At 35.7% G+C, this 25,116-nt stretch overlaps 1 protein-coding gene across 4 annotated transcripts in view; it reads right to left on the bottom strand.

Moving 5' to 3' along the window:
* The window catches only part of ARAP2 (ArfGAP with RhoGAP domain, ankyrin repeat and PH domain 2), a 182,051-nt gene that overhangs the window by 98,280 nt on the left and 58,655 nt on the right, over nucleotides 1-25,116 (bottom strand). For all 4 annotated transcript variants that reach the window (XM_023224473.1, XM_023224470.2, XM_023224474.2 and 1 more), the window contains exons 8-11: nucleotides 22,533-22,653; nucleotides 13,262-13,440; nucleotides 2,845-2,960; nucleotides 807-1,006 (exon numbers count right to left, since the gene is read on the bottom strand). In XM_023224473.1, the coding sequence (XP_023080241.1) occupies nucleotides 807-1,006; nucleotides 2,845-2,960; nucleotides 13,262-13,440; nucleotides 22,533-22,653 (616 nt within the window). The remainder of the gene's footprint in view (nucleotides 1-806; nucleotides 1,007-2,844; nucleotides 2,961-13,261; nucleotides 13,441-22,532; nucleotides 22,654-25,116) is intronic.

Below are 25,116 nucleotides of genomic sequence, written 5' to 3'. Positions count from 1 at the left end.
GTGTGTGGTGTGTGGTGTGTGGTGTGTGTGTGTGTGGGGTGTGTGTGGTGTGTGGTGTGTGTGTGTGTGGGGTGTGTGTGGTGTGTGGTTTGTGTGTGTACGTACAGTGAGGCAGAAGGTGGTGGGACACAGGTAGTCCAAGAGAACTGAAGTTTATTTAGACTCTGGTTAACTTTCTCCAACACTTCCATGATCATACACCTAAACTGAGGTCCACTTCCTTCCACTCACTTGGGCAACTGTCTGAGCTCTCAAATACCCGGAGAGGTCAGGTTGTCAGGTGTGAGGTCGCAAGAAGAAAACCAGTCATACTGCTGGTTTGTATTCATAAACATCAATAGTCTTGTGAAGTGCTTCTTTATAAAAATTCTTATTATAGCAGATACCAGATCTGGCATATGGAGTTTAGTGCTCAAAACAACATTGAGGTGAAAAATATGCTTTACCAAAAATGACTGGGGAAAGGTGGACGAATCCTCAAGTTAGAGATGCAAGCTTGTTCAGGATGCATACTAAAACATACTTACCTAAAATCTAGAAATTTCAACGTTGCCTTTTAAAAATCTATACATTGACCAGTAGGCACAAAATATGATTACATGCTTAAAAGTACATTTTTATATCTAAGTCATACATAAGAGAAATTTAGACTTATAAGCTATTTCTGAATTTGATTTAAATGTAATAAGCTTTCTCTGGTTTTACTTTTCACAACCATTAGCTACAATATATAATATACAACAATGAAGAGCATTCAGTGTCCATGTGCCACAAAGCAGTGATGAGCATAACGTATCACTAATTACCTGCACACTTTTTACAGATGACAACACAGAGATTGATGGATGCCCAGTCAGGATCCGGGGCTTTACAATCTGCACAGCTCCTGTTAGATTCATTGAACCAAATCTTCTCAGCTACTTCATAATCAGAGAGAGTTTCTGCTATTGATTGCTGCACAGCTTCAATCCAGTCTTGTTTCTCTTTTTCAGTCTCGGCTGTAAAGCTGAAACAATTAACGTTTCTGTGTTATCGATCTCCCTTGTAAAGGCCAATTAAGCAGTATGTTCAGTTTGCATATTCATTTCACTCACAAATTAAACAACAGCTGAAAAATATGCCTGCTAGGCAGTTCTGGGTTGTCTTTTCTGTTAAAAATCATTTAACTCAACAAATCGTGTTTTTTTCCTTTTAATTTTCCACATTGCTTATGTCTTTGTTTACGCATCTTGAACCAAAATTAACATACACATTTTCTAAAGAAAACATAAAATTTGCCTTGTTAGGTCACAAGTCTAAACAAGAGGCTATGTTTCCTAAGCAATGGTTATGTAATCATCAATAAGAGTTTATTGGCAGAGTTTCAGGGCTACTGGAATATTTTGCCAAGCAAGTATGCCATGATAGTCTGAAGCTATGTTATCAAAAACACCCACCAGAAATTGTGACTTTTTTTTCAAACTTAAGAATAGATTCTCTTTTTTTTTTTTTAATTAGAAGAATGCCCAGATGGTTCTAAGAAACTGGGAAATCAAAAAAGTTTTAAGTGGTTACCATTCTAACAGTTTTCTAACACATTTTTAGCCACGTTCTGATTTATTCTGAATCTTAATGTTTACTGGGAGCTCAAGTGAACGAATAAAAACATTAAACAGCAGTTCATTCCTTCAAGAAATATTTACTGAGCCCCTACAATGTGTAAAGGAACGTGCTACAGTGCTACATACTCGGTCAATGACCCACAAAACTGATTCATATTAAAATTTTCTTTTGTAAAGAGGAAAATGCTTTGAAATATAATGAAAATCACAGCTAACATATTCTAAATAATCCATAAAAATAAATGGCCTACATGAATTATACTTTTTGAAGCTCTTTAGGATTCTATCACTCTTAGTGGTTTCTGGTTCTACTAGAAATTTGTCACAGACAATATATTAATATCTATACTTTTAGTTTTGGCTAGAATCTGCAAATGTAAAAATAAAGCTTGTTATTTTTATACAATCATTTCTTTCTCAAAATTTGAGGCAATGGATATAGTTTAACAGGCAAAATGAGTAACACACTTGATAGTATCTTTGAAATTCCTAATTGTTAGTCCTTTAAAGGCCTAGAACAATCACCTGACTTGCACACTACTCTGTCATGTGATTATTTATAACAAACCAATTAATATAGTTGAACTCAAAAGATGTTGACTTATGCCTCTTCTGTATACTAAAACTATGGAGTCATTTTAGTTTATTAAAACATATTAAGTACTTTAAATTATCTGTTTCATTGTCATAATGATACAGTTAGTAGAATACCATAATACAAGATATATAAAAAATGCTAAAATATTTGGATCAATAGCTACTAGGAGATTCATTAAATTTAGTATCATTTGAAGCTGGAGGCCCTGGAGGAAATCATATGGAACAAATGTAATTAGGAATTGATTTTTAAATGAGGGATTGTATTTGATCAGGCTAAAAGAAGATAAATAGCAATACAACTTAAAGACAATGTAATATGTTTTTATTTCATTTCTTCTAAATGAGAAGGAAATTATCACATATTTGTTTTCAAAAAATTAACATACACCATGCCCAGTAAGAAAATTAAGTATTAAGAAATTACTCAAATTTCATGAAATAAATATTTTTGCATGTTTTGTGATTATTCAGGTCACTTTTACAAGGTGTTTTTATATAGTGGCTAATGAATTAGACAATATGGAAAAGTAGGAAGATAACTTTAAATGGCCTATAAGAGAAAAATCACCACGAACAACATAAAGGTGGATCACCCAAGCTTTCCTATACTAGTACGAATACAAAATGTTTACAAATAGCTTACCTGAAACTCCTATAGGGAGTGATTATTTCAAAAGACTGTTTCACAGTTCGGTCCACTTGTTTTACATTTGCTACATTCATAGGAATTATGGTAATACCAAGTCCACTCTTAAAATCCTAGTTTGGAGAAAAACATAAAAAACTATAAAGAAACAAAAAAAGATTTTGAAAGTATAATTATATTTTCTAAATTCCAATAAATTCTACCAAATTTTACTACAAAATCTGTCTCACTTTAGGTAACCACTCTCAATACATACTAGCACTGGGCCATCTTAAGCTTTACAGCCGGCCTATTTACAGCATATGGGGTTTCTTTGACGTGAAAGATACATTGACTAGGCCACAGACACTGAACTAGACATGCTTTGCTTTTGAAAGTAGGCACAATATTCACCTTTATCTATTCATTAAAGGAAGCTAAATACTAACTACCTCTTACTATATGTCAAGCAGTTTCCTAGGTGGAAATGATACTAGGAGGTTAGCATCATTACTAGTTATGTAAAAAGATGGGAAAACTGAGGCACAATGAAAGAAGGTTACATGGAAAGTGCAGCTACTTGTATGTGGTAGAAAAGATTTCGAGCCGAATCTGTTTGATTGCTCTTTCCTTGTTTTACTATCTTAGATTACCTTTGCTGTTTGTCATTATTTTTCTCTTCATTTACTCTCAAACAAAAGCATTACTTATCTTATGAGGTATACAATTTTACCTCATTTCCAATATTTTATTGCTTTTATCTCCCTTCAGTCAGATTCCCAAAAAACACCTCTAATGCTACTTTGGTATAAAAACTGCCATTTGTTCAAAATCTATAGTTACTGCGTTCAACTTGTCTCATGAAAATTCAAAATTGTTCAAAAGGCTACAACAGACGCTGCATTCTAAAAGCATTACAGTTTGCAATATATCATCTACCCATATGGATTTAAGAATGTGATTTATCAATTAAATAATCTCCACACTTTACAAAACAATATGTACATCAAAAAAAAGAATGACCTATTTGAATAAATTCAGACTAAATGTGTTCTGAATTCCTAAATTATGACTAAAGAAAAGTAGCAATATTAAAGGCAAAATACAAAAAGAAAAAAATACTGGCCCATTTTCAGTAAGGACACTTGTTAGAGACTGTAAAAGAAGAAAGAAGCCACTCATCTGCCTCTTCTCTTTGTCTCTCTTGCTATAGATGCCAAAAGTAAAAGAAGTATATTCTCCACTCCCCTATACTTAGAAGTGACCATGTGTTGTAGTTTCCTTCAATAAAATTTAAACAACTCCTGGTAGAATGGAGGGGGAGGGGCCGAACAGCCTTGGAAGAAGAAAGCCTTTCCGCCCTTGCCTTTCCATCTTCAGGGGAAGTAACAGCTAGGAGCAAGAAGCCATTTTAGAACTTCACAGTCCTAGAAAAGGGAAGACTGAGGACAAATTCTTAGGCTCTAAAGATGCCAAAGTGAGGACAAGAATAGAGAGAACCCTGTTCTCTGGTAGTACCAACTCTTACTGCCTACACCACGGGATTTGTTAAAACAAATCTCCATCTAGAGAAGCTCTTCTTCGGGTTTTTGTCATTTAGTACTAATGTGTTCCCGACTTACAAAGTAAGTGGAAAAAAATCATTCTATAACAAATGCCCCCCAACTTGTAAAAGCATCCAGAGTTTCCAGATGCAAATTGTGGGAAAGCCTCTCTTACATTTTTAATATATAAGGTTTTTAGTTAGAATAAGGAAATGACTCATTTAGAAAACAAATCAACTGATTTTTTTTTTTTTTTTTTTTTCTGATGAAAGAACAAATGGCTCACTTTACTAGGGGAAACTAGCCAGAAACTGAAAATCAGTGATATAAAAGAAAATATGCAGAAAAATGCTGAGTGCTGTAAAATAATTAGAATGGGAGTGCCACACTTCCACTTTGTATACTAAGCCCACTTAATGAAAAATAGCACTTAACATGATCTCTATGGAAGGAAGAAAATCAAGCTTTTCTAATCAGCTGCATTTTAATAAGTTTCAGCCTATTGGCACAGGGTTATACTTGATTCTTAATTTTTTAAATTTCCCAATTATCCACAGCTATGCTCCTGCTGGATCACATACCCATTGGAAAAACTCCCAATGCATGTGATTGGGAACTCAAGCTCTCTTTCACAAGTGAAGAAATTAAGTAAGGTAGGAGTAGCAAGATAAGATATTTTTAAAACAGCTTTTTGATGGCTCACCTTGATACCAGAATAAACTTTACAGTAAATAAATAAACTCTAGAATAAATACTTGGACTGCATGCCCTTCAAACAATTCTCCATAATGAGGTATTTGACAAAAACTGTGTATCAGATCACTCCAGGTTATATTCTCTGATGGGGGCCTCGCCTGCAAGTCCTGTATGTTACTAAGGGCACACATAATACTCTGACCATCATACTAGCAGATAGTAAGAATGACATCCTTTTATGGAAACTGATGAGCCTCATCAAGGCTCCTGCATGAATAGATGCTGCTCATCTCCACAGCAAATCATAAAATGTCTACATGTAAAGCTGTACTTTCTGTTAAAACAAGGGAGTGCTAGCTGGTCAACACCCCAGATTTCTCCGAAACAAGGCAAAGATGAATTTTTTTTTTTTTTTTTTTTGAGACAGAGTCTTGCTCTGTTGCCCAGGCTAGAGTGCAATGGCACGATCTCGGCTCACTGCAACCTCAGCCTCCCAGGTTCAAGTGATTCCCCTGCCTTAGCCTCCCGAGTATCTGGGACTACAGGAATGTGCCACCACGCCCAGCTAACTTTTTTTGTATTTCAGTAGAGACGGGGTTTCACCATGTTGGCCAGTATGGTTCGATTTCCTGACCTCCTGATCTGCTCGCCTTGGCCTCCCAAAGTGCTGGGATTACAGGCGTGAGCCACCGCACCACCTACTTAACAGCTGCTTGCCATGGCCATATGGTTTTGAGTAATCAGAGTATCTACAGAACTGACCAGCATAAACTGACTGTAAAATATACATTAGAGTAACAAAGTAAATGTTAGTGCTCTTGAGAGCTATCATATATGAAACAACTGCATTTTCTGTTAAAAGTTGTGGACATTAAGCCATTACTTTCACAGTATTTAGACAGTATTTAGAACATGTTTAGAATACTTCTCATCCCTAGATACTCATAAAAATTACCTATGGTGATCTCTCCCTCCCACCAAGAGACCCTGATTCCATGAATCTGGGGGCAGAACCTAAGAATGTTTAATTTCCAAAAACAAAAGTACAACCTCACAGCTTTTATATGTGGCCAATGACAAGAAACACTGATTTAGATAGCAGAACCACTATGCAACTAGTTTAGACAGTATTAAGTCTGATAAGTATAAGTATGCAATATGTAACTGTCAAGACATAAATACTCCTCACTTTGACCAGGCACTGTGGCTCACCTTAATCCCAACACTTTGGGAGGCCCAGGTGAGAGGACTGCTTGAGGCCGGGAGTTCAAGACCAGCCTGAGCAACATAGTGACACCCTGTCTCTACAAACGAAAACCAAAAAGACTCAATTTTATCTGCTTCTATAGAATGCATGCAATCAGAATATACAAAAACCATTTGAAAGAATTAAGACTATCAATCTGAAATAAGCAGGCCAGAACAGGATGACACATTGGATTGTTGAGATCCTATTTGTGCTGGGTGGCAACCCCTCTGTTAATGTCCAGAGGTGTTAAGAGCATCCGTCTTCATTAAGCATATAGCATGGACTCTGTAATGGTTTAATATCTATTTGTGCATGCTATGAAGTTTACAAACAGCTATGAACTCTCGTTTGATTTCCTAGTTCTGTGAAGTAAGCAGAGCAGATACAGTCATTTGTTAATGGGAAAATAGTCTTGGCAAAGCAAAGCAGTGCTTAGTAAGTACTTAGTTGTGCCAGAAACTGTGCTTAGTCCTTGGGCTGCACAAAAGCATAAGTCTGGGTATCTGCCTTAGGGAAGTTTTTGGTGTAAAAATGAGATAACAGAAAAATGCAAAAATGCAGTAAGTGTTATTAAAAAAAAACAAAAAAGGAGCCTGGTGGTAGGCATACTGAATCCAACACACAAGAGAGAGTTATCTTCCTAACAGGCCTTCCAAAGGTTGTGACATTTGACTGGCCAAAGGACAAAACCCAGACCAGGTTTCTTATTCAGGTATTCCTCTCTCGCTTGTTCACTTATTTGCAAAATAGGGATAACAGTAGTACCTACAGCATCACTTTCGTGAGGGTTAAATTAATGCAATAAAAATGCTTAAAAGAATGCCTGGAATGCAGTAAGTGCTACACAGGAATAGCTAACTTTTGTTATTATTATTTTTATTTTATACCTTTTGAATTTGAAGCCAACTGAACATAGTATCTATTTAAAACTTAATTACAAAAAAATAGTCCTGTCCAAAAATAACTAGCAGGCATAAATTTTTAAAAATAGAATGCAATGTGAATGGTAAATGTTCAACTAAATTAAAAATAAATTGCCTATTAACAACAATCTGATTGTGAGCTTTATTCTTATTAAGAAAAATAGGCATGAGCCAGGGATAAGCCAAACTATCAACTTTTAAAATGCTATAAACTGGATTGAAAAAAAACAGTAGCACAAAAATTCAGTGGGTAGAGTTTTAGTATAATAGAAAGTAGAAGGCTGAAAGTAGATTCTGAAGTAAGCAATATTTTAAATTGAATTTGCTGTGATAGAATGTAGGATGTCAAGAATCATGAATCCCACTAAAGTAACAATGGCTAGGCTTGGCTTCGCAGCTCTGGCCACTGCAAGGGTGGTACAATGGCCAGGTGAGCCCTGCAGGTCAGACCTAGGGAGAATCGAAGCTGAGCCAATTACTGGCTGCTTGATCATTGGTAAGTGATTTAGTTTATGTAGACCTCAGTTTCCTTATTTATGAAAATAGTCAGGTCTACCTTACATTATATTATTATTAGAGTAAATAAAGCAACATAAATTAAGGGTCTGATACACCCACTTAATTCTTTCTTTTGAGGGTTCTAAAACCAGAATTTATCTTCAATATAAATATTTCCATTTTTGTAATAATTACAGAAAGTATTCATACCAATGATTCCATATTAAACATTCAGATAGAATTCATGGTAAATACTTACCAAGATACTGAAATAGGTTATTCATATGAATTTGTAGCAACACAACCTGGCAAAAACTACATTTTTAAAACTACACAGTGAAAGAGCAAAATACAAAACTGACTCCTAAACAGAAAAATAAGGAAGGGTTTGTTAACCCCAAATCTGCTGAAATTTCAAACCTATTTTTGTAATCACTGGATGCCAGGTTTCCATGCCAGGAATTTAAGAACTCGGTGCTTAAACATTTGTTGAAAACAGATGTGGCATTGTATGACACTGGCACCAGCTTTCCTGGGAAACACCAGATGCAGAGTTTGGCCAGATACAGAACCCAGAGAATCTGAGGCCACCACCTCCATCCTGCTGCTCCTTTCTGTGCCACACAACCCGTCGCCCTATGAGGTCTATTTAAATTCTATTAGAGTTTCACTCCCATGCCAGAACACCAGGGAACATTATGTTGGGGGGAATGAGGGAGGATGAGTCTCTTGTTATACCCTGATTTGAAAATGTTTAATCAAGTGAGTTTATGTAGTTAAAACCTCAATGCCACAATTATCATCAAATGGATACCAAACCCACCAAGGAAGACATCTGGTTTCAATGAATTCATTAATATTAACATGATATTAAAAAAAGTATCAAGAGAAGAAGGGAGACTGGCTGACAGGACAACAGAACAAATGGAAACCAATGCCAGTTGTCTTAAATCTTCCTCATGTCCACTTGCAGAAATTCCTTTCAACTAGCAATACCACTTATTTAAGAATTCACATATTTAAATATATGTCCATATTTGATTACCTTATTTAAACTTTAAAAAATTCTGACTTACACACTATACCTCTATCATTTCAAGATAAATAATTTACAAAATAATTTTTGTTCCAGAATACAGAAGCTCTATTAGCTTTGAACTGATTTAAAAACACTTTAGTTACAGAAACAAAATTTCTACAAAACAAAAAGTAACTGACAAATGAAAAGCAAAATAGTTCAGAAAAAAATTGTAGAAAATATGAAGATTCATGTCTCTCTTATATAAAGAGCATAAAGTAATTAGCAAGAAAGCCATAAGATCCCTATAAATAAATGGACAAAGAAGATGAAGAGATAATTTGAGAAAAAATCATTTTAAAAGAGAATTGGAGGAAAAAAAAACTCTCCTGTCAAAAAAACCAATTATAAATGATCATTAATTCAACAAGTTCACCCTACCTATGTTTACTGAGTGCTAGCTTATTGCCTGAGGATATAGCAGTGAATAAAGTAAATATTCACACTGTCGATTTGGGAATATAAAAATGATAAATCTCACACTTTTCAGGTTATAATGTAACTGGATGCCTATCACATAGCTGTAGCATTTTCAATGTAAACTACTCTTGAGGAAGGGGTTATAGGAATTCTTGCCAATAATCATCATCATCATCATCATCAGAAAGGAAGTCAAGGCTACATATTGAAGGTTACCAGAAACCTCATTGATTTATTTAACATTATGTGTTACCCCAACAGGAAGGCCCAGAAAGCAGAGATCTTGTGGGTAACCACTGTACCCCTCATGTCTAGAGCAGTGCCCAGAAATGAGAAAATGCCCCTACATGTGTCACGTGGATGAATGAATCCAGAAACATGGTCACTATAGTGTAACCTATACAAACCCAATTACACAGGTCATTTTATACAATGCTGAAATAATAATATGAAAAAAACTGTCATATTATAACACATTGCAGGCATCCAAAACATAAGCAGAGATAAGGAATGGGAGAAAATGTGCAAAAATTAAAGCAGAATGCAGTTGTGAAATGGTGCTAAATATTTAAGGGATGACATTTAATTTATGTGATATTAGCACCCCACTGTTTTGCAGCGTGGTAATTAGGTAAAGAATCTGAGTGTCAGTTTCTACTATGCCATTTTCCACCCTAACAAATGTTTTTACAAATCTTTTCATAGTTATTTCCACTTCGTCTTAAAGTCTAAAGATAGGCTTTAAGTTGTTTTAAAGAAAACAACTGAGAGCAGTGTTTTACAATGTGTGTTTTTGGCTCATCCATTACAGAATCACCTGTGGTGCTTTTCGTGAATTCAGATTCTACAACCCATTTCCAGAAATTGTGAATTAACAAATCTGAAACAAGCTCAGAAATCTTGAATTTTAACTTGCAACTTAAGTAATGGCCTTAGAGATAGTAATCCATCTCCCTTCTTCACATGATGCCATTTAAACCTAAAGAGACTAACTTAATTACCTGAGCCAATTAATAGTAGAACAAGAATAAAAACCCATAACTGCAACCTCCCAGTCCAATCTTCTTTGCAATAAATGAGATTCCTCTTTAATAACTCTTCAACATTTGCTGTAATAGCTACCCTTCTACCTCTAGCCACTGTCTGTTTACTCTCTCTGGAGTAACTGCCAAAGTAAATTAGTAAAACTATGTATAAATTAGAGGCAAGAAAAATAAAAATAGTTCCTATGTTAGGGTGGTATAGGTCAATTTCATTTTTTTTTATTCTATTCGTGCTATTACATGGGCGATAAATCCCATTTTAAAATAAAAATAATTAAGCCTTGTTGCATGTCACTAAATTAAATCCGACACAAATTAAGATACAGAGGTTCAAATCTAACATCACTTACATTTTTATGATAAATATATTCATTTCACTATCTTTAAAAAAATACACAAGATTACTGTGTGTGTGTGTTTGTATAAAACTTTTCGAAGTTGAATCAAACCATCTTAGGATTGTTTAGTGCTTTTCCTAAAACACAGGTTGTTGCCCTCACTGGCAGAAAGCCCTCTGACCCATTACTCAGCATATCACCAGGTTTTTCACATGTGCTCCATCAAGGGAGAAAACCAATGGGCAACTTTCCTCTGGGGAAAAAGATATATACCAGGATGCAAAAACAGATGAAAAGGGAATGGTATGCCAGGGTCTGAACGTGGACGGCCTTCCTTATTGGCTCATTCTTGAGTCAACTAGTTCTTTAAGACTGACTAAAGACCAAGTCCCTTAAGACCTGAATCCATGTGATATGATGCAATTAAACACACACACATATACACAAATAGTATACATTTAAAGATGTGTGTGTGTGCATATATATATGTTAATGCATAGAAAAGACCTTGTATACAAGCATAAAAAAATGTTTACTTATCAAAAGATGGAGAGGGGTTGAGCCTTAATGCTTTAATTTTTAAGGAGAATATACTCATTACTCATGTACATGGAAATGCTTCTGATGCACTGACTTCATTAGATGCCCTTTTTTTGCACCTCTCTGTAACTCCTGTACAACCTATTATTGCACTGACCTCACCATCCATCATATGTTCTGGTCTTGACTTTTCCTCTTGGAAGACAAGACTTGTGTCCTTCTTCTCAGTAAACCCATCATTTTTAGTGTGCCTGACATGGTATACAATGTTTATTGAAAGCATACCCTGAAACTCCTGGACAACTGAATTATTTAGTGAAAGAATCCTTAGGCTATTTCTAAAAGTTCCCAAGTCCGAAAATTTCTCTTCAACCTAGACTTTAAAAAGGCAGTTTGTAGAGCGGTTAAGAAGGTAGACTTAGAGTTATACAGCTCCAGTTTTAAACTCAACTCTGCATTATAAACTGTAATTCCTAGACTTATTACTTAATCCTCATTTTCCTCATCTACAAAACACAGACAAAAAATGTCTTCCTCCTACATTTGTGGTGAAGATTAAAAGGAAATGTCTACAAATTAATTACCATTGTACATGGTACTCAGCAAATAGTATTCATTACGCTTTTCACACTCAATTCCTAATACTAAAGTAATAATTTCATGTACATTTTCACTAATCAGAAAGTGTTAATAAAAATATCTATCGTATTCCTAGAGAATAACAGAAACTCAGACAGTTCAATGTGAACAATGAAATTAATCATATGAACTCTATGCAAGTCTATCAAATCTTGCTATCAGGTCTATGCAAGTGTAAACTGAACACCTCAATTAATTTGGAAGAGTAACTTCCATACCGATACATGCAAAATATGCATTTTTAACCTCCATTCCAATAAGAAAAGTTGCAATCATCTTATTTTGTAGACTGAAATATTCATATTCAATTTGTACACATTATTAAGCTATTCTTGAGGAATATACTAACTACCCACATTATTAATAAGCCGAGAGTGCTCAATGATGCCTTCAACTGTTAATTGGCTAAGATATCTTCTCCTCCAAAATATTCAATGCATAAGTTCACATTAAAGTTCAGAGGATGCCTACAGTTAATTGTTCTGAAACTACTATTTGTTTTGATATTCCTATTTTTCTTATAAAAATAGTCAGCATTTATATTCCAACTTACTATAACCCATAATAAGCTATCATAAAATGAGTTCATCTTAGATCAGCTAACTAAAGTGCACAGTTCAACTCCACAATTATTAAGCATCTAATATATTCTAGGTTGAAAGATTTTAAAAGGAGTTATTCCAACAAAAGGGGTAAAGAATTATATATTATACATATTAAAAACATATACATATTAAAAACAAGGAATATTAGAAAAAAAGTCTACGGAATGAAATGAAGCTAACAGGATTTGTTAAAATTTTAGTTTACCATCAGACTCATCAAAACATTTAAACACTCTATTGAGTCCTTTGATATTAATCAAATTTAGTAAACCAATAATTTGAATTGATTTTATTTATGTAGATGTGATATGTGTGTATAGATGTATGTATGTATGTGCACTTGAATTTGTACTTATATAGACGTGTGTGTATGTATATGTATGTGTGTGTGTATATATATCTCTCACATACATCTGCTCAAAATAAAACAGATCAATATTCTGAAAACTCAAGCAAATATGTTACCTATGAAAACTCAAGCAAATACATTCTGCAAAAGGGTGCAGAATGGGTCCTATTTCATCACCAGCTGTAATGGTTCATTGGTCCTTCATTGTTCTCTCATGTAGTTGTATAATGTTATTTCAACCAAATAATATTTTTCAAAACTTATTTTCAATAATTTTACTTCCTCAATACCATAAAAGGTGATGTCCAGTTTCAAGTTTGATGTAGGTACTTTTTTGCTGGTGGAGACACCAAGAAAATTCAACAAAATCACTATTTCTTCGGTATATTTAGTGGAGTACACAATGCCAACACAAGACTCTATAAGTAAAATCACTAATAATTCTTCCAAACAAAACATAGTTGTTACTGCAATAAAATAGCAGCAATTTGCAATGACTATAACAGAGCTCACCTGTTCATTTTTGCAAAGCCACACACTGTTTCCACTTAACACAGTAAAAATTTTTGCCTTATAGCCTCTCAATTCAAGATATCCACATTTCTCAGGTGTAACAACGCCTTGAGACTGTGAGGTAAGGGATTGTGATTTCAGTGCATTTAACAGTATGCTGATCCAGTCATTTCTCTCCTCTGAAAATAAAGACAGGAGAAAATACATAAATCCACATATAAGTTACATAGATACAGAAACGTCAAGAAGAAATCCATGCTCTTTGCTACACGTAAGTGACAGATTCTTTCCACAACTACAATCTAAATGTTACTGTAAACACGGCCAATGACTCAATTCTTTGAGGGAAAAGGAGTAACACTATCCAGGTTTCGTGAAATGAGTTCCATTGGCTTTACCTGAGAGTTTATTAGAAGTGCAAAATCTCAGGCCCTACTCCAGACCTGATGAATCACAGGCTGTATTTTCAAAAGAACTACAGATGCTCCTTATCCCTTTTAATATCTGAGAAGCCCTCTTTTAGATCATTCATTAGATTTTCTTTTAATAGAAGAATGTGATATTGCTACCCAATAATTAACAGCTTTTATGTTTCAAGTCAGTTACTCAAAGACCCCCAAAATCCTACTTTCAAACAATCATTTGGAACCCACTCTAGAGTATGCCTGCTTCAGTGTCACTTTCCCATTCCACTCTCAACACAGTAATTAACAATAGCATTTCACCTGGCAAATTAAAATTTGGTTCTCCTACTCCTTCCACAAAAGCTAAGCGACCTTCAATTATGAACAATGCACTGTGTTACAGGCATAGGAATTTGATCTAGTCCCCAAGGAGCAATTAAAGCTATAAGTCAAGCAAGATTTGAACACATAATGGAACACAGTAGTATAAAAGTCATATAAATGGTATCAAATAATATAAGAGTCAATTGAGATAAGTGATTTGCTGAAGGTCATATAGCAAGTTAGCTTTAAAATAAGCTATAGGAATGTTGTCTTTATTACAAAGGAAAACCATTTCAGCATTCTTAGCAATAAAAAGACATTGTGATAATACAATGACAGGTAGACCACACTGGAAGCCTGAAGCTCAGGAACCAGGCAACGGAGACTTAAAATACTGTGAAAATGGAAACAAAATGACTTACGAGGAATTAAGGCATTTAGGACAGTGAAAAAAATTAGTTGTACAAACATGATGGGTGTTGATAAGAAAAACAAATTACTTAGAATGAAAGGTAACATGGCATCAGAAATTGGCCAGGCAAAGGAGAATCCAATTAGTTAACAGAACAACCTCAGGTTTTCAGTGCCGTGCCATGAGCATCCAGGCAGACTGATAGCACTATGTGAACAACAGTAATCTGTACATGAGAAGACCCATGGAATTGAATAAACATGAAGTGTAAAAGGGGAAGAAACTGGCAAACCTTGGGGTACAACTATATCTATAAGGCTGGAAATTGGGCTACCAGAACACAGGGAGAAGTAGTTGTCAAAGCAAAAGGAAATAAAGCAAAACATACTGAATCACAGGTAGTAAAAGTTTTCACAGGATGAAGGAAGAAGAGAAAGCAGAGCCCAGTTTGGGAAATGGGACAGTTTCTCAGATCCTTCTCAGACAGGTCTGCCCAGTGACTTAATTGTGGATTGAAATAAGTCACCATATTAAACTTACTCATATTTAAACATGAATCCAAAGTTATTTCATAATGAGTCTTACTTTTTCAATTATAATTGTTCTTGTTCACCTTCAAAACTAATAAAAACAGTTGATTGTGTCTTTAATGACCAAAGTCAAAATGTTTATTTAAAAACTTATTCAATAGTGCGTTATTGCAGGTGTCACATAATCTTCCAGGAATTGGTGCTTGATAGCTGGGTGTGGTGTCCCACACCTGTAATTCCAGCACTCTGGGAAGCTAAGAGGGGAGGATCATTTGAGGTCAGGAGCTCAAGACCAGTCTGGCCAACATGGTGAAACCCAGTCTACACTAACAACACACACAGAAAATTAGCTGGGCATGGTGGCAGGTGCCTGTAAGCCAAGCAACTCGGGACGCTGAGGCATGAGAATCGCTTGAGCCTAGAAGACCAAGGTTGCAGTAAGCCCAGATCGTGCCACTGCACTCCAGCCTGGGCAACAAGAGCGAAACTTCATCTCAAAAAAAAAAAAAAAAAAAAAAAGAAGTTCCTGCTTGTTGCAATATATCAGGATGAAATATTTATCAAATGTCCCTAGTATTGTTATACATCCTAAACTAAAAGACATTAAAATATTCAAGTAGCTAAGTCAATGTCAATATGCAGCAGCTATTCTACATTTTTCCATCTGCATAAACAGATCCAGATTACACTACAATAACTTATTACATTTTCAGTCACAGTAACAGACCTTCCACTTAACTTGGTTATTACTTGTGATCATTAGTTTCACACAAGATATTCCTGCTGAGTAAATGGTACATAATGGTTGTTTGTTTGTTTCTTTATTTGTGCTAATCCATATAAACCACTGTGTTTGAAATGTAGGTCATAATTTAATGAGTTGGGCCTAAGTGTCTATGGCTTTTAGATTACTGCTAGCATATATTTCAGTTTCTCAGGAATTAATTTAAAACTGGCAATTGCACCTGTTGGAATTAAGCTTACTTTGCCTGAATCTCAACACATAGCCTAGAAGAATTATCTAGTTCCTGAGGGCCTCAGTTACTAAGAGGAAGCAAAAAATCATGACGAAGAACAGGAATTAATAGTAACATTCAGTTTATTCTGAATTGCCCATGCCAATGGAAAGAAACAACGGAACAGATAATCCAAATACAATAAAATAGATTACAAGTGTCATCTGTATTCGGCCATACAATGTGTGCATCGTGAGATATGGGGGAATATGCTTTGATAAGTCACAACATTCCAAACCAAATAATGATTTCCTGTTGGATAAGAGTCTAGGGCAAACTTAGATACTGTGCTAGCTTTTGCTTGTTCTTCAAACCAAGATACTTTTTATTCTTTCTAATAACAAATATCTATTGAGTGTCTATCTTGATCTTAGCACTGTGCTAAGCGCCATTTCTTCAGGAAACAAGCTCTGACCTAGATATGACTTGGCTCTAAGAATAGCATTCCAGGCTGGACAAAAAGAAAGGGAGGGGAGAAAACAAAGAATAAGTGTTGAAATTGCCATTTTTTTGTGATTATGCTAGAATGTAAATAAAATACAATAGCAAATTCCTAAAACCTCAAATCAGTTCTTGATGGTTTGAGGAATGGCAGCTTAGAGTATAAGAACAATAATAATAAAAAAAGAGGTTTAAGAAAAATCGAGACAATATTCTCTGGACTACTGGGTTTAGCAGTAGGCATACTCCTCAGTAACAAGGGATTGGTTACACTAGAGATTACTACATAAGGGCCATGCAAAACATCAACAACATTATCTAATAAAGTTTAGCTGGACCTTTATTTTGATATGATAATATGATCTAAGAATAAAGTTCCCTCAATGAAATTCCTGATCAATATCAGAGAAGGAAGTAGTGCATGCACATAAGGATTGTTCTTCAAATTGATAACCACTCACTCGTACAAATATTCACTAAGCCTACTATGTTCCAAAACCTATTCTGAATACCAGGAATGGAACAGTGAACAAGACTGACCATGACCTTACTCTCCTGGAAGTTTACACGCTAGTGAAAGGAGGAAGGCAATATAAACTTAAATATACATTACAAAGTGGCAAGTGCAATTGGTAACATAAACACAAGATGAAGGGCCCAGGGAGTGTTATTTTATACAGGATATATAAAAAGCCTCAGAAGAAGGGGATGGTTAACCAAAAACCTAAAGGAAGAGGAAGTAAAGAAGCAGGTCCCAGCTGAGGAGCAGGCAGAGGAAGAGCATTCCAGGATAAGGTGAACATGTAACAAGGCTCTGAGACAACAGCAGATTTGGTATATTCAAGGAACAAAAGGCCTCTGTAGGTGAACCAACCATAGTACAGGAGAAAGGGAACAGAAAAAGATAGGACAGAAAGACCAAGGCCAGATCATGCAGGAGTTTTTGGACATCACAAGTACTTTTTACTCTCAGTAAGATGCAGAAACCGGCTGGGCGCAGTGGCTCACTCCTGTAATCCCAGAACTTTGGAAGGCCAAGGCGGGCAGATCACAAGGTCAGGAGATGGAGACCATCCTGGCTAACATGGTGAAAACCTCATCTCTACTAAAAATACAAAAAATTAGCTGGGCGTGGTGGCACACACCTGTAGTCCCAGCTACTCGGGAGGCTGAGGTAGAAGAATCACTTGAACCTGAGAGGTGAAGGTTGCAGTGAGCTACAATCATACCACTGCACTCCAGCCTGTGGGACAGAGAGAGACTCCATTTCAAAGGGAGGAAAAAAAAAGATGCAGAATCCATGGAGCATGTAACGTGAACTGACATGATTTGACTTTCTTACTGAATAATTGCTCTGACAAGTACAGGAAAAATATGACAACAGTTGATCATGAGAGATGATTACAACAATCCTGATAGCAGTGGAGTTGTTGAGAATCGGTCAGCATCTAAACACACTTTCAAAGTCAAACTGACAAGATTTGCTGATGGACTAGATGTGAAGTGAGAAGAAACAGATTCAAGAATAACTCCACACTTCATGGCCTAAGCACCTGAAGCTTCTATTTGCTGAGATGAGGAAGATTACAAGGGAGAAAGTCTGGCTGAACGGGTGGAAATGGGAATTTTGATACATTAAGTGTGAGGTGCTACTAGGCAGCCATGTTGACATGTCAAGTAGGCTGCTGGATATGACCGTGGAGTACAGGAACAGGTCAGAGACAGAGATACATATTTGACATCAGTCACCCTAAAACCAAGAGATCGCCTTCAAAACCAGACTTGGGGCCCCACAATTGAATATTTTAAACAGAATTTGGAGTCCTAGCAAGTTCCTAAAATACATTATGTCAGAAACTTCCAGAATATCATGAAGTCTCCAAAGGAAACACTTAGCAAATCATCATTAATGAGATTAAGGAGGGTGAGTAAGTAAAGGGATAGTAAATGTTTCATGCCTTGCTTATAAAAACACTGATGATTTCAAAAGAGGTAAGAGTCTGCTTGCCCAAAACAACTAAGGGAGGGGGGGGAGGCATTTATATGTTCTTCTAAAAAATGTTTTAATTAAAACAAAGACTTTTCCGTATCAGTATCAGAGCTGCCATTGGATGACTGTATGATGTTGTCTAAAAGCAGAATTGAGAGACACCCACAGGGTCTAGAATCTGCTAAGGTGGAGAGAAGCACAGGGCCTGCAGGTGAGCACCAGTTCTGAAAATGGCCTTGGAAAGGGAATGCCCGCTCAAAATTCTTAAGATCTCTTCTAACCATGAGAACTGTGCACTCAAAACATCATGAGTGTTTTAAAGTATCATATCTCCATGTGTGACTACAGGTGCAAAGGAATACAGACTGATTGGAGAGATCAATAGCTGTTATGACCCACAGACCAATTCCAATGACTCTGCTTCAGAACAACAGGAGTCAGACCAAATTTTGTACTTGGGGAAGTGTTCTTTTTAAATGTTATTATTTCAATAAAATTCACTTGCAACAAAGAGAAGAACAATATTTCATTAGGAAATTGGTGGTGGGGGGGAAGGGAATAGAAGCCTTAGAAAACTTGCAGGGAAAAGATTCCAAACTATATATCTTCCAAACTATAATCCTGTCTTAGTAACACCAGGGGGTGATGCAGCAGTTTAGATATAATAACACTGGTCAGGGAAAACAAAGAATAGCTATTGTAGATAGGTCAAAGCCTTCTCACCAAAAATAAAGAATTCGTATCTGTTAAGATGCCAAAACTTTTTCCTTTTTGTTCTAAACTTCGATTTTGCTTCTTCCCTCAATCAAAATAGACTTTAATTTAGCTTAAAGTTCATTAAGTCAAAGTCCTTAAGCCACTATATTTGATCTATCAATTCCCACAAAATAAAAATAATCAACCATTTGTATACATGGAAGGAAAAAAGAGCACTTAATAAAACGTATTTAGTATACTGTTGAAAGTTCCATACTACATATAGAAACATAAACATATACATATATATGTACACACACCTCCACACACATTTATTTTTAAAATCATGAGTTGTTACTATGTAAAAATAACTTTCAATCAAAATAACTCATTCAGTAATTCCATGTGTATACAGTCTGTTTTCACTGAAGCAATATGTCTATGGTTTCAAAAATTAAAGACCTACAATTTATTTTAAAAACAATAAATTTATACCAAAGTTAATGAAATTTTTATACTGTCCTAAGTTTATATAACAAAGATGAACTATACACCACAGAAGGATTTATCTGTCAATTGTGAACATGCAACTTTTAAACATGTGTGGGTTGGTACACTCTACTTAAATAAAACGTGTCTGTTTAACTTAGTAAATATGGCTAAACAGATTTTCATACAAGTTGGAAGCTTTATTTAGTATGTCTATCTTAAAATGCAGGCTATGTAGCAGTGTGAAATTTATTTGGAGAGGCCAAGAGAAAAGTGATAAGCACCTCAAAGAAACAGGCAGCTACCTTTCACGGTGGTGGAAACCAAACCATAAGGAAAGACTGTCAGGATAGTCATTCAAGAGAAGCAATGCCACGTGCTTCAAGAAATACAGTAAGAGAAAAACTATGATTTCAAATGGAAGTCCCATATCAATCACAACTGTGGAAAATTTTCTGAATTTCAGGCAGTAATTCACAAAAAGTGGCTCCTCATACATGCAGGTAATTCTAGGTAAAATGCTTGAGGGCAGGGGTTTGCAAACTTTTCCTTTGAAAAATCAAATAGTAAACATTTTAGGCTTTACTGGCCTTAGTCTGTGCCACAACTACTCAGTGATACCACTGAGTGAGAATGAATGAGAAATGAATGAATGACAGTGGTTGTTATCTAACAAGACTTCATTTACAAAAACAGGCACTGAGCCAGGTTAAGGCTGCAGATCAGTTTGCTGACCCCTACTCTGGGGCTCTAGCTTTAGTTCAACATTATTTTTAAATACCAAGTAAGAAACTTTTGTTTATGCTACATCTATACACTATGTACATAGATAGATATGTTTCACAACACAACACCTACTGTAGGCAATGCACTTTGATATTTATTATTGTCTGTTTGGGGTTTGTCTTTTTATTGAGGGAGAGTGTTTCTGGCGACATCATAAACCACTAAGTTGATTTCAGTAATCCACGGTTTGAACCACGCTGTTCCAGTGTGAAGGCCTGCTGGAATGTACCCATTTACTGAGTACCCCAAGAAACAATGGAAACGTTTCAGTGGTATATAATATTTACTGACTGCTTTTTATGTGCTATGCACTGACATACGTGCCAGGAATCTAGCAGTTTAAAATAAAGAAAATGTTGCCCCATAATAGTTAACACTGTAGTCATTTCCAACTGGTGGTGAACACTCTAATCTGTAAAAATAGGATAATAATGGCCAGGCACAATGGCTCATGCCTGTAATCCCAGCACTTTAGGAGGCCGAGGCGGTCAGATCACCTGAGGTCGGGAATTCAAGACCAACATGGTGAAACCCCGTCTCTACTAAATACAAAAAAAATATTAACTGGGCGTGATGATGCATGCCTGTAGTCCCAGGTACTTGGGAGGCTGAGCCAACAGAATCGCTTGAACCCACGAAGCAGAGGTTGCAGTGAGCCGAGATTGCACAATTGCACTCAAGCCGGGGCAACAAGAGTGAAACTCTTTCTCAAAAAAAAAAAAAAGGATAATAATTGTAATACTACCTACATTATAAGACTGTTGTGAACATGAAGAATTAGCAAAGTGTCTGGCACATATAAGGTATTCAGTCAATTTCCCATACCATTATTATTCAAATAATTAAAGCATCAAGAAGGACTTCTAAAAATCAGGTTGAATTATATATCTATTCCTAAATAAAAGTTGTCCATAAGTTAAAATCATAACTCTTAATGAGATGGTATTACCTAAATTACTAAAACTAGTAAATTTATAGTAATGACATATTATGATAATCAAATAAAATACACAACAGAGAACTTTTAACTTCTCTGGCTCCTCCCCCACCCTTATTCAAACAAAATTCAGAAAAGATTTCTCTATACACATTTAAACTCAATCCAGAAAACATGTGCCATCTTTAGGATCAGCTTTTACCATCAAGTGTCCCATAGATTATGTAGATGAAAAGAATTCAAGAAATATAAAAGATGCTCCTAAATCTACAATAGAATGATTACTGTGCCTGTGTGGTCAGCTAAAGCAGGGGTCCCCAAATCCCAGGCCATGGACTTGTACCATTACATGGTCTGTTAGGAACAGGGCCACACAGCAGGAGGTGAGCAGCAGGCAAGCCAGCAAAGCTTCATCTGCACCTACAGCCACTCCCCACCACTGGCATTACTGCCTGAGCTCCACCTCCTGTCAGATCACCGGTGGCACTAGATTCTCACAGGAGTACAAACTCTACCGTAAAATATGCACGCAGGGAATCTAGGTTGCGTGCTCCTTATGAGAGTCTAATGCCTGATGATCTGTCACTGTCTCCCATCACCCCCAGATGGGGCCATCTAGTTGCAAGAAAACAAGCTCAGGGATCCCACTGATTCTACATCATGGTGAGTTGTATAAGTATTTCGTTATATACAATGTAATAATAATAGAATTAAAACACAAAATAAATGTAATGTGCTTCAATCGTCCAGGAACCATCTCCCCACAACCAGTTCATGGAAAAGCTGTCTTCCATGAAACCAGTCCCTGGTGCAAAAAAGTGACTCCCTCATAAGGGAGTCACTGAGCTAAAGCCTGCCATAAATGTCCATAAAACCAACTAATAGTTAGAAAAATTGTTTTTGCATATCAAATAACCATTTTGCATTATTAAAACATCTCAAAGGCTAGCTCCATGAAAGCAGAGAATTTTGTCCACTTTTTTTCACAACTGTATACCCAGAACACATGAGTCCTCAGCACACAATAGCTTCTCACTAAATATTTGTTGCATGAAAGAGAAAACAAATAACTTGTCAACTTATTTATGTTTTAACATTATGCATTTGAAAAATTAATTTTAAAATGTAAATTATCAAAAAGTAATATATTTAAAGGTTTCTTGACATTCCTAGTCTAACTGGTTTATTAATATGATTAGTCATAAATTAATGTAAGTATTTCATGGGGATAAAGAAATAATCCTACCTTCTTTTTCTACTCTAAAAACAAAAGTTCTTTGTGTTGTAACAACTTCAAATTTGTTGTCTCCTTGAACTCGTACTGTTGATATAGCAGAAAGGGGAATTATTCCTTTTGAATACATCTCCTGTATTGGTTAGAAAAAAAGAGAAGACATATGAAAATGAAATTCTCTTGATCTTATCAAAAAGGAATGGCACACTATTTACAACTGCTTCTCTTTTATAATTTCAATCCAAATTTTTTAAATGACATACAAATAATACATCCGCTCATACTCTCAAGTAATACCCAAGAAAAGAAACTATTAAATGTCCCCTTCTTTGAAGTGAGATGTCTTATCAAATTTCTCTTCATCTGGAATTAAAAGAGAAAGAATCAAATACAAGCAATCCTACTAGACTAGCAATACAGAGTTCCAAAAACCAGCAGCATGTTCTTTAAAACCATGTGCTCAATATGATTTTATGGTGTTTGCAGGCATCTGCTGGCCACAACAGGTACTGTAACTGAACCATTTTAAAACAAGTCTGTTACATATTCGGAATCAAAATATACCTTAAACACATACTGGGTTTTCTAAATTAACCATGTTACTCAAAGCTCTGACGATGAGCATCTCAACCTCACACTGAATCATTTTAATGTTTACTCTCCAACGAAAAAAGAATAAAAAAGACAGATTTGTCTGTTTCCAAACAGCATATAAGTATTACAAATTTTGTTTAAAAAAAGGTCATTCTTAGGACTTTGATAACTTTTTATCCATCTTCATTTTCCTGGACCCTCTAAAATCATGTCGTGATAACTACTGCACATCAACTCTTGATATTTTCTGGGTCTTGTGTTGGAAAGAAAATTCAGAGTGCTTATACTTTCAAGGAGCCTCAAAATGAAAAGCCAGCTAATGCAATGAGAGAAGAGTTTAAAACTGAGTAAAACTAAGGGATATAAAAGTACAAAGATGGAAAATCTCAATTCTGCTTAAAGGCTGTGAAGGATATCTTTACACACATGGTGGTATTTAACCCTGACTTTAAAAAAAAAAAACCTTAATTTTAAGCAGATAGACAAGTGTGTGGGAAGCATTCTGGTCAAAAAGACCTAATAATGGAGGCGTAAAGCAGAGAAATAAGAGGACAACAATGTACAGTCAAAAGACAGGAGACTGATAACGCATACCAAGGCCACATTATAGAAGGTCTGGAATATTAGAAGAGTTTGGATACATCCTCAAGGGATTTCTTTTTCTCTTCCCTTCCACAGCATTATCCTTAGAACCCACACTTTTGAGCAGGTCCCAGATATAACTGTTTCGGAAAAAAAGCAAACCATTCCATGCAGGAAGCAAGTATTAAGTTTAATATTTCTCCTAGCCATAAACTCCTGCCTTAGCAATTGGTAAGGGACAGTCATCATTAGCATCATGGAATTCTACCAGAAGGATATCCTCTTCTGCTATTTAAGGAGATACACTATATCATCATGGCATTATCTCTGAGTATTTTTTAAAGTTTCTTCTCCTTCACTAGCTCTGTTACAGTCTCCCATCCCTGACTTTATTTATCCCTCAAAATCCTATCCATTCTTTAAGGTAACCTTAAATACGAATGCAATGAAGGCTCTCCTATGTCCTCCCACGCAGCCAAAACTGAGTATGGTATATGGGCTGTGATTCAGGAAGATGAATGGACAACCTTATACAGAAAAGACAGAAGGATGTCAAGAAATAAGCACTTAGTAAACAACTTATTTCTTCTCCTTTTTACTTTATCTTCTCTCCCTATAAAAATCCCTTTCCACTATTTTTTTTAAATTTTTTAAATTAACACATAATAATTGTTCATATTTATGGGATACATGGTGACGTTATGATACAGTGATGCTGTGATACATATAAAGTGTAATGATCAGATCAGGTAATGGACATATCCACCATCTCAAATATTCATCATCTCTCTGTGTTGGAAACATTCAATATCCTCCTTATGGCTATTTGAAACTATATTAAATTAGTGTTAACTACAGTTATCCTACAGTGCTATAGAACACTAGGACTTATTCCTCCTCTCTAGCTGTAAGTTTCTGCCCTTTACAAATCTCTCCCTATGCCCTCCTTCTTCCTACCCTTCACAGCCTCTAGTATCCTCTGTACTACTTTTTACTTTGGTAAGATTCACTTTGAAAAAAGCTTCCTCATGAGTGAGAATATATACTGTTTAACTTTCTGTTCCTGGTTTATTTCACTTAATATAATGTCTTCCAGCTCTACCAACTTTATTCAGAGTAATCTAAAATTTCTCTCTTCCTTTCTTACCTATTTATTTCACTCAATTTCACTGCCATATTTCAAGTAATCAATAGTTTATGTAACTATCTCATATGTACCACAAACTTTAAAACTGAATTTACTTTCACCTGAAGACTTACGCTCTCTTTATACCTGTCCATTAAAAGATCCACTCTTTTAGTCCATCTGAAATAGAATGACATCATCTTTGACCTTTGCTGGTTCCTTTGTACCCACGTAACTTGCATTCTCCCCACATCTAGAACCAAATTTCTCCCCACCACTCACACCAACTCTGAA

This window comes from Piliocolobus tephrosceles, chromosome 3 (genome assembly GCF_002776525.5).
Source record: "Piliocolobus tephrosceles isolate RC106 chromosome 3, ASM277652v3, whole genome shotgun sequence".
Classification (NCBI taxonomy): Eukaryota; Metazoa; Chordata; class Mammalia; order Primates; family Cercopithecidae; genus Piliocolobus; species Piliocolobus tephrosceles.
This window is presented reverse-complemented; position numbering and strand designations above follow the sequence as displayed.